Here is a 10,524-nt window from a genome sequence, read left to right as displayed (position 1 = left end):
CTGCCACCGGGCTGCGGACTCCAGGGAGAGGCAGCGGGGAAAGGGGAGCACCAAGGAGTGCGGGCGCCTAGAGAGGACCGGCCCGCCAGGCGCGCGGTCAGAGACGCCGAGAAGAGGGCCAGAGCGGCCGTCCGCCCCGCGGCGGAAGCGGAAGCGGACGGCGCGGTCCGCGCGACAAAGCGCTCCGGGGGCGTGCTCCCGGCAAGGTCACCCGCCCTGCCTGCGCGTGTGGAGAGGAGGATGCTGGGCTCGACGGCCGGGATGGCGGCAGCGGCGGCGGCTCAGCCCGGCCTGTCAGGGAAGCCCTTGGTGCTGGCGGCCTCTTCGTGCGTCTTGCGGCGCGCCGTGCGGGGCCTGGCGGGGCCAAGCGAGGGGCGTCCCTTTCCCCTGCGGGTCCCCCAGGCGGGCGAAGCGGCCCGGGCGGTCCTGGGGAACTCGCGGCCGTCGCCCCCGCTGCGAAGGTTCATCGCCTGCCCCGACCTGGCGCGCACGGTGGCCTCGCGGCTGGGGCGCGGCCGAGGCCCGGAGCCCACCGGCAGGCGCCCGGCAGTCGTGCTGGAATGCGAGCCAGGTGAGGGGGTCCCGTCTCCCCTCGCCTGTGACCGCGGGGTTGCTGCCCCTTGATGCTGGTGTGGATGTGCGGGGGGGGGGGCACTCTGTTCAGGGGGAGGGGGTTTGATAATAGCCGTTCATTATTATTTGCTTAAAACATTTTATTCTGTTTTTCCACCAAATCAGGGTCCCCAAGGCAGTAAACAATGTAAAACGTTTTTTTTTTTAAAAAAAGTTTTTTTTAAAAAAAACCGCTATTAAAACAATACCTATACATCAATCCTTGTTAATACGGGCATAGACTGTCACAAATCACAGCAAAGTTCAAATCAGGAAAAAAAACGGGGATATATATATATGTGTGTGTGTAATTAAAATTAACTCCCACACATAAATTAACTTGTAATTTAACGAAAATGCAAGTTAAGTAAAACAATAAATAAGGTTATTAGAAAGTTCTATAATAGACAACTAAAAGTTTAAACTGTCAGTGACTGGTGAATTTGACAAACTGCTGCACAGAACTTCACAGTGCTTGCCAAAACCAGTGGTTTTTCATTGATAATTAACATGCAAGCATAAACTGAGTCGGTTTCTGCTTGTATGCTAATGAATTTTTTTTTTAAAACCCGCTATTAAAACAATACCTGTCTTTATTAATACGGGCATATACCATCACAAATCGGAACAAAGTTCAAAACAGGAGAAAAACGGGGGGGGGGAGAGGTTTACACACACACATATATATATGCGTGTGTGTGATTAAAATTAACTCCCACACATAAATTAACTTCTAATTTAAGGGAAATGCAAGTTAAGTAAAACAATACATAAGTTTATTAGAAAGTTCTATAATAGACAACTAAAAGTTTAAACTGTCAGTGATTGGTGAATTTGACAAACTGCTGCACAGAACTTCACAGTGCGTGCCAAAACCAGTAGTTTTTCATTGATAATTAACATAGAAGCATAAACTGAGTCTGTTTGACCGGGATACCTACTAAGCAAGGGAAGAATAAAGTTCGAGTCAACCTCTTGATATAAAGGGTAACCAAGTAAAACATGTTCCATAATTGCCATCTCCCCTAAACCACAGGGACATTGCCTGTCTGCCTTTGGGACCTTTTTATATTGCCCATCCAAAATTGCAAAAGGGAATGCTTGACACCTGGCAAGGGAGAAAGCTTTCTTATGACTAAAATCTCCAAATGGGAGAGATAAGCAGCCAGGGCTACTAGGTATCTGGAAGTTTCAGAAGACAGGAAAGCTGGCGATCTCTCGAAGCATCCATCACCCTTTGTTTTAAAACTTGTTTTGCCTGCTCATATCCCATTTCCAAGACAGAGTGAGGGAAGAACCCCGAACTCGCCAGCTTAATCTTGACTGCGTTTAGCCATGTAGATTCATAACTGTCTGGAAGAATCAAGGGAAGTTAGGCCTTGAGGATTGAAATTTAACTTTAGCCAAAGGTTAATGGAGGCAAGGCACACCCTAGCCTCGCCTTTTACAAACACAAATTTGCATGTAAAACACAGCAGGGTAGTTGAAGGGCTGCTCTCAGAAATTTTGATTGTACCCACTCCAGAGGAATAAAACAGGAAGGTGGCAGCCCAATCATAGCTGGCATTGGGGAAACAAGAAAAAGAGCTGCAGTCAATGTGCTGAAATGTCTTGGACTCCAACCCACTGTGTTAAATTTGGCTTGCTTTTTGGAAAATTTATGAAGTCCTGTAGATGTTCAGTAAGTATAAGAAAAATACAAGGAAGTGGCATTTCTGAAATCTTACTGAATTTCATGCAGTTCAGTTGTATTTGTTGGTTTGTACTGAGGTATAAAGCCCAGTAGTGCAGCCACATGAGCAGTTTTGCATGTTTTACTTTTGATAATTTAGGTGCTGCTTGATTTCATTTAAGCAAAACTGAATGACGCTCTGCTGTTAGTAAGCTAATTTTAGAGTAAAGTATTAAATGCTTATTTTTTTAGGTCCTGGACTCTTGACCCGGACGCTACTCAATGCTGGTTCCCGAGTGATAGCACTAGAGAGCAATAATGCCTTTCTTCCTGATCTGGAGGTACTTTTGTAATTATTTAAATGAGCAACTGACCTTATGAACATTTGTACTTAAACATAAGGTACCAGCATGTCTGCTTAAAGGGTCTTCATTGAAAGGTTGGAAAGACTGCTCAGGAGAGATGCTTTTGGTCCAAATAATCAATATTGGATTGGCTAATGGTTGGTGTAATGTAGTTCATATGTTCATTTAACTTTTTAATTGTTCACTTTTAGTCTCTAAAGAAGAAATTAGATGGACAACTGGAAGTGATGCATTGTGACTTCTTCAGATTAGACCCTATTGGTTTTGAATCAATGAGGCCTCCTGTTATGTGTTCTGAGACTCTTCTTGGGAATTTGGGCATCCTGCCTGTTCCTTGGGCAGCAGGTAAATCATAATTTTTATGTATATGTGAAGGAAGGCAATGACAAACCACCTCTGCTCATCTCTTGCCTGGAATGCCCCGTGGGTTGGGGTCACCATGAGTTGGTTGCAACTTAATGGCCCATTCTTCTTCATATGTGTATATATTGTGGCTTATCAGTTGAGAGCAATTTCATTTTAATTCTTTGTTCTGTTTGTATGAGAACATTCTCGCATCTGGCTGACTCAAAATAGGTTTCATTCAGATGTATGTTCATACGTTAGATCAGTGGTTCTCAAACTGTGGGTCAGGATCGAAAAGTGTTTCACCACTGTCTCAATGGTTGTGAGTCCGGAAGGGAGAGAAAAGGATGGGTTGAAAGAATAGGCTGTATAGTAAATTTGAGTTTATCTGTTTAATATGTGAAATGGTGTGGTGGTGAAAGTGTTGGACTTGAATCTTGGAGACCTATCCTCAAATCCCCATTCTGTCATGGAATCTTGCTGGGTGATATTGGGCCAGTCACATAATCTCAGCTTAACCTACCTCACAGGGTTGTTATGAGGATAAAATGGAAAAGGGGAGAATATCATAAGCTGCTTTGGGACCCCATTGGGGAGAAAAGTGGATTAAAAATGAAGTAAATAAGGAAATAAATACTTCTGTATATTTATAAATACTAACAGGAAAAATAAATTATGAATATACTGTTGAGTGAAATGAAATTCTTGTGCTTTGCATCGGGTAGGAGGAAAATATTTTGAAATTACTTTGCAAGTGGATCCCGAAAATCCTAGTAAGTTTTGAAGTGGTTCTGTTTTAAAAGTTTGAGAACCTCCCCATTAGAACAATAGCACAGTGAAATAGCCACCACAAAATGCCACCAGTTAAAGCTCCCTTTCAGTTCACCAAAAGCCCTTTGGAAGAAGAATATCTTCCAAAAACACTAATGGGAGTAAACTTGCCTCCCGAGGGAGAAAGTTCTAAATTTGGGGAAGGACCAGACCATGTTGCTGCCGACGAAACATCTAAAGATAGAAGTGTACAGAAGGATCTTCGTTCTACTAGAGTAGAGTTATATTCTGAGGTCATTAATAATGGAGTGGGAGGTATATTAGAAAGATGCAGATTTTGTTGTCTGTTGCTTTAAAACCAAATGCAGTTTGGTTCAAGGTCATCTGCAATATTAGCGTTGCTAAAATGATAGAGCGTGTTGTAATTTGTGTATCTTTGTGCATTTTCAAAACAGATATTCCTCTAAAAGTGGTTGGAATTGTCCCACAGAAAAGGGAAAGGAACCTTCTTTGGAAGCTTGTCTATGCTTTATATGAACGTAGTTCTGTATATAAATATGGAAGAATAGAGTTGAACCTATTTGTCAGTGAAAAAGAGTACAAGGTAACTTAAGTACAAAAACTTCTAAATGGTCTAAGTTTTTAAAGAAGTATAGTAGTTTAGTTATTAGTAAAAGTTTGTGATATAGTATGTTGGGATGGTACTTATTTTTTAGGTTTAGCTTTAATTTTGAAGTCAGATCTGTGTTTTATTTCTGTAAAGAAATTATTCTTATCAATCATTATCAGTAGACATCCTTTTGATACATTATTCAAACATCCGCAAATAGTGGAAAGATTACTGCAACCTTTATTTTTCCTATTAGAGGTCAATTTGTAAGGGGAAGTTGCTGAGTCTATCTGGGCACCTTATTCTAGATGGGGTGGATGTGTATGGGGATATGCTTGTGAGGTGGGGCGAAATATTATCATCGGTCTTTTAATAGTTTGATTTGCGTGTAGCCTCTTCATCCAGTTTTGTTAAATATTATCCTGATCATATAATTGTACTGTTTGCTTTATACCACAGTCTATCTGATACAGTAAAGTACAGAAAGATTTGTCAAAAACCATAAAATAATGTACTCACTACTGCCCAGAAGTTGTGTATAGCATCTCTTTTTTGTTGTTGTTGAATTTATATGCTGCCCATTCCTGACTAGGTCAGGCTCTGAGTGGCTCAGATCAGAAATACAATACAGTAAAATATCACATATTTTTGAGCAGTTTAACAAAGTGTAGTTTTTTTAAAATGCAGCTTTGTAACAACAATTCTTTCCCTAAGAAAAGGGAAGAGTACGGTAGTAGAGAAATACTAGAGTTGAATTGAAAAGTTTAAGTTCATGCCAATAGGGTGTAGTGTAAATAGGGTATTTCTGTGGTAGCATATAATTGCTTTTGGTATAGCTTCAGATAAAACAATCTAAAGTTTAAGTTCTGAACTATATTTGTTTTGTGACATGAGTTTGCAACTTCCTGCCTTAATCAAGCTTTTTTATTTCCTTTCATGATAAAATCTGTTAATGTAGTTATCTGTTTGTTTGTTCAAACAAATGTGTTCATAATTATGTAAACTGCAACTGCTGTTTTTTATGTCTTTGTAAGACTCTTGTTGCAAAGCCTGAAGATACAAGAATTTATCAAGCCTTAAGTGTACTTTGGCAAACAGCCTGTGATGTTCAGCTTCTGCACATGGTAAATATTTATTTATTTGAAATCTGATCTGTAATAGAAATGTATTGGTCCTGCCTTGCTGACCAAATGAAAGATGCATAAAATCAGGTAATATCTTTTGGGCCATGTTCCCATGGGTGAACACAAGATGTTAATGAATCTATTCTCCCCACCCCACCCCCCCGCTAATCCAACATCCTGTTTCATGGAGTAGCCAACCAGTTACCTAGGAATGCTAACAAAAAAAAAGCTCAGAGGCCAAGCCTTTTTTCTGATGTTGCCTCCTACCATTGGTATTTAGAGGCTTATCACAGCAACTCTCCAGGCACCCCCCCCAAATACACAACAGAGTGCTGACACAACAGAGTGCTTCCAGAAAAAAAGTCTTCCTTTAGTATGAGTTTTCCTTCTGGAAGCAGTCTCGTGCCTTATGGGGTGTTGTTTTGGAGTTGCCCCTGACTTGGAGGGGGACTTTTCAAAGACCAGCTGTTTATCTTTTCTCTGGGAATCAACACAGAACTGGGTGTAAATCCTTAGACTGGGATCCTAAGAGCTTTATAATGTATTTTGTGTGATATTGGGCTTTTTTTGGTTCTTGCAGCACCCTGAAAAGCCATAGATTAAAGTTTGGGACCTTCTGTGTCAACATTTGGGATGAATGACTCATCATTCAAGAGTAGAAACACTTTGCTTCATAAATGCTAGTGTACCTCTCTGCTTTTGGAAATATGTCATTTTAGTTACTATTATTTTGGATTCTGTGCAAAAACTGGTTGTTACAGTTTAAAGCCTTTGGAGTAGGAGTGTGTTCTGGATTACTAGAAGGGTCAGATGATAGTGTCCACTTGCAGCCTGATTCCAAAGTCAGTTCTACTGAATTCAGTAGGATACAGTTCAATGGGGGATATCCTACTTACACAGAAAATAGAGCAACTTATATAGAGAGTGCTGGCTGAATATAGTGATTGAGGCAGTTTCAGTTGTCTCCCCATCTCCCATGTCTCATGATCTAGGACTCAAGTCACATTGATGGCCTCAATATTTTTTTTAAATAATTACATTCTGGTTTTTTGGTTCATTTCCTTCTAGGAGCCTTGGTCTTCATTTTTAACCAATTCAAGAAATGGTGGACTCTCCATACCGAAGAGTGTGGTAAGCCCTTACCCTCCTCAGTGCTGATGCAAATGCATTAGTATTTGTATAGTACTGAAATACTTCAGTATATCCATTTTCACAGGTAACACTCATAAAAACAAAGGTTTGAATCCAGCCTAAGGATCCTTCCTCCAACTTAAGTTGAGGGGTAGGGTAGGGTTGGGATTCTTATGGTTGAGTGAAGTATGCTGATTCATGAAATGCACTTCGCTGGCACTTCTGAAAATACAGATGTGTTATTTTGTGCTGATCAAGAGGAGTGTTAAAGCAGCATCTTTGAAGAATACCACCATTTAGAGACTGAGTGATCTGTCACATCTCATTTGGGTTAACTAGCTAGTAGGAGTTAGTATGCCAAAGCATGAACTTAAAACACTGACCTGACGAGAAGAATGGAGTCTCATTAGAGAGTGCGCCAACCATAACTACTGATATGTGGTCCACGAAATGCTTTTTGCATGTAATAACTCCAAGTTGCGGAACTTCTTGTTGCTATAGTTACACACATAATCTACACAATTTAAAAGAGTCTAAAGATACCAGACTTATATATACTTCAGAGAATAAAGTGTTCTGCCAGTGAAGTAATTCTGTATGCTGTGTTCTGGTTCCTCATGAATCTTGCAACTTGGAAGGTAATTATTTTTTTCCTAAATTCTGCAGGTTCAACTTCTAGATAGGAATATTAGCTGAAGTATGTACAAAATGCAATTTTAATAAAATACCCTTTTTTTGTTTTACCTACAGCTGCTGCAGAATGACCACTTATGCTTAGTACGAATGACACCTCGGAAGAATTTATTTACGGAAAGCTTGACAGCCAATAATTCAGGCATATTTATTCTGATGGTAAAACAATGTCTTGCTAAATGCAAGACAAAATTAGTAGACAAATTAAAGTAAGTACAAGTTAGATCCATCAATTGACGAAAACTGTAGAAAAGAATTTAGTAGAGCATGGCAAATTTTGTAAATCTTTTTTAAAAAAACCTTTTATTAAATTTTAACAAACATAACAAACACTACATTCACCCCATTCATATACAAATTGGGCTTCTTCCAGGGTTGATGTTTAACAATTCTTAAAGTCACAGTATATTGCCATCTTAATATTTCTAAACTTTACATTTAACATTATGGTATCTGTCTGTCATTTTTGCTATAAACTATGGCTTCTTCAGTATTATTTAATTTCTTAAGGCCATTTCTACTTTTCCTTTCTTATCAAAATCACTACAACCACTCTCTACATTCTAATGTCTTCTTTTATTGCTTCAACTTTGCATATTCAAAATAACACTTCCAGTTCTTTTGGAATTCATTCATCGTTCTTCCTCTCAGCATGCTGGTTAATTTTGCCACCACTGCACATTCTGACATTTTTTTTGTTGCCACTTTTCTATTTCTGGCATATTAAAAAAATGGCAACAAAAATGTCAGAATATGCAGTGATGGCAAAATTAACCCGCATGCTGCAAGGAAGAACGATTTACAAATTTTGTAAATCGGAACAATGTAAAGTGTTTTGAAACTAAACATATACTTTCATGGGTAGTGTTGGCAGTATGGCTGCAGTTGGGTAGATCAGTCAGCTGTGTGGCTGGGTATGTGAATGCAGTGGCTGGGATTCAAGGCATGGGCGCGCACAGTATAGGAGTTTTTCTTTTCTTTCTTTCTTTGAACAGCATACCATATAAGATTGATTTTCAGTCTCTTTCAAAAATAGGTAGCGGTGTGACTTGGAGAGCAGATGTCTGAGAAACGCAAACCTGTAGCCCCTTTTAGACATGTGTAAACTAATTGTGCAGGAGCCCCGTGGCGCAGAGTGGTAAGCTGCAGTACTGCAGTCCAAAGCTCTGCTCATGACCTGAGTTCGATCCCGACGGAGGTTGGTTTCAGGTAGCTGGCTCAAGGTTGGCTCAGCCTTCCATCCTTCCAAGCTTGGTAAAATGAGTACCCAGCTTGCTGGGGGTAAAGGGAAGATACCTGGGGAAGGCACTGGCAAACCACCCCGTAAAACAAAGTCTGCCTACTAAACATCAGGATGTGATGTCACCCCATGGGTCAAGAATGACCCGGTGCTTGCACAGGGGACCTTTGCCTTAACTAATTGTGCAGCTCTTTCATTCCAGACCAAAGGCACAGTGGGATTATTTTACTTTGGTCAGCCATAACCGTGCCTTATCAAAAGCTGCTTTTGAAACTTGCTTCATTTTCAGCCAGAAAGCATGGGAGGCTGCTGCTACAGGAGCATAAATGTTCTTTCAAAAGCATCCTGTAAAGCTTGCTGTAGTACATTGAATTGTGCATTGAAATCAGCGTTAGAGTTAAAAATTTAATGTTTTTTCAGATAGTGTTAAGCTGTATTGTAGAATTAACAGTAAGGGCTATGTTCAGTGTAGCCAGGACTGGAAAATGACAACTTGAAAGGAATAAAACCTTACCAGATTCTTCTTTGAAACTTTTTGGTTTGGGTATGGCATGTGACCGTTACCTGGGGCTAGCCAGGTAAATGGACAATAGAAAGCAATCCAGCTTCCTTAGCACAGTATGGAGGGTGTGCTTTCCCACCCTACTCATCTACCCCAAATTCTGGACATCTGCCCCACTTCCCAATACCTGTAGTGAATAGGGTATATTAAAGTACAAAATCATGCAGTCAGTTTCCCAAGTTTCATTTGTGGGCTTCAGTATTCTGTGTGCTTTCTTGATTTGTGTGTCTGGAGGTAGAGGGGACATGTCGAATGGGACTTCAGTATTTTGGATGGGCGGGCCAGGCAGACCGTTGCTTGCTTATCACCCCACATAGGGGAAGAGGCACTCTGTATCGTCTGGCCTACCCACCGTGCTCCAATGACGAAACTTTTTTTTAAAAAGCGCCATAGATATTTTGGTTTTTCTGACTGTTCTGGTAGCTGTTTCATTGCTTGCAATAAGGTTATATACAGTGGTTGTTTTAATAGCTGCTGAATGCTCTCCGAGTAGTATTATTCTTAACTGTTCAAGTGTAACTGATTCCCCCCCCCCCCCAATGTCTTTCAGTTTATGGAGTTCCGACAGTGGGAAGAATCTGTTGAGACAGCTAGAGATACCTGAAAACATTACAACAGGCCATTTATACCCAGAAGAGTACAAGCGCCTTTTTGAGGCTATGGAACAGTCTCATGAATTTGACCAAAGCTGGCTTTATGATGATGCCTTGGAAGACAATAGGGGCATAAATTTTTGAAATGAAGCCTGTGTACTTCAGAAAAGAATCTTTGTGACTTTCAACATGATGCAAAAGAAAAAAATAACTTGACATTTCTTTAGCAGCAAAGATGATTTCTGCACAGATAAGAGTGACACCTCTTGGTAAAAACAGAGGCTCTTCAGATGCAAGCAAGGGCGATATGTTTGTTACCGTGTAGTTTGAAGTTGGCATGGTTGTCAGAATGCCTGTTACCTGGGGGAAAACTCTTGTTTTTAGCCTTTGCGTTGTGTGTGACCTGCGTTTGGAGAACAGGTCAAATACAACAAGCCCTACAGTTTCTCTCAGAGATAATAACTCTGAGAATGTTAGATACTCTGTGGGCTTGCTGTGTAAGTAAGATGTTGCCAAAATAGCAATGAGCAAAAGGAGCCAAGGCACAGTAGAAACCAACTGTGCATTTTCAGTTTAAAGATTCCCCTCCTTTATTGATTGTGTTACACAAAATGGTAGCAGGTTGGTGAAAATCCTGTCTTTTTTTTATTTAAGAAAAATGGATGTCACTCTATTTCTATAAGGTGCATTCACAAATGACCGTTTTTCCTTCTCCCCCTTACCACTGCTGCCCTGTACCCCCTTGAAAAGCCATTCCTAAGGGTCCACAGGGTACAGCGCAGGAGGCGGCATGGAGTGTGAGTGTA

At 40.7% G+C, this 10,524-nt stretch overlaps 1 protein-coding gene across 1 annotated transcript; it reads left to right on the top strand.

Annotated features, from left to right (window-relative positions):
* Nucleotides 1-240: 240 nt before the first annotated feature.
* Nucleotides 241-9,924, top strand: TFB2M (transcription factor B2, mitochondrial). Its single transcript, XM_056853224.1, has 8 exons — nt 241-571; nt 2,537-2,625; nt 2,841-2,994; nt 4,221-4,369; nt 5,410-5,499; nt 6,568-6,630; nt 7,381-7,532; nt 9,676-9,924. The coding sequence occupies exons 1-8, from the start codon at nt 241-243 to the stop codon at nt 9,860-9,862; spliced, it is 1,215 nt and encodes a 404-aa protein (XP_056709202.1). The 3' UTR covers nt 9,863-9,924.
* The last annotated feature ends 600 nt before the right edge of the window (nt 9,925-10,524 follow it).

Source organism: Euleptes europaea, chromosome 7, assembly GCF_029931775.1.
Source record: "Euleptes europaea isolate rEulEur1 chromosome 7, rEulEur1.hap1, whole genome shotgun sequence".
In the NCBI taxonomy this organism is placed as follows: Eukaryota; Metazoa; Chordata; class Lepidosauria; order Squamata; family Sphaerodactylidae; genus Euleptes; species Euleptes europaea.
This window is presented reverse-complemented; position numbering and strand designations above follow the sequence as displayed.

Excerpts from the sequence above, each read along its gene's own strand:
- TFB2M (XM_056853224.1), top strand. The coding sequence starts at position 241 with ATGCTGGGCTCGACGGCCGGGATGGCGGCAGCGGCGGCGGCTCAGCCC. Across the intron at positions 4,370-5,409 it reads TCAGTGAAAAAGAGTACAAG|ACTCTTGTTGCAAAGCCTGA; the intron begins GTAACTTAAGTA and ends TGTCTTTGTAAG. Across the intron at positions 6,631-7,380 it reads TCTCCATACCGAAGAGTGTG|CTGCTGCAGAATGACCACTT; the intron begins GTAAGCCCTTAC and ends TTTTACCTACAG.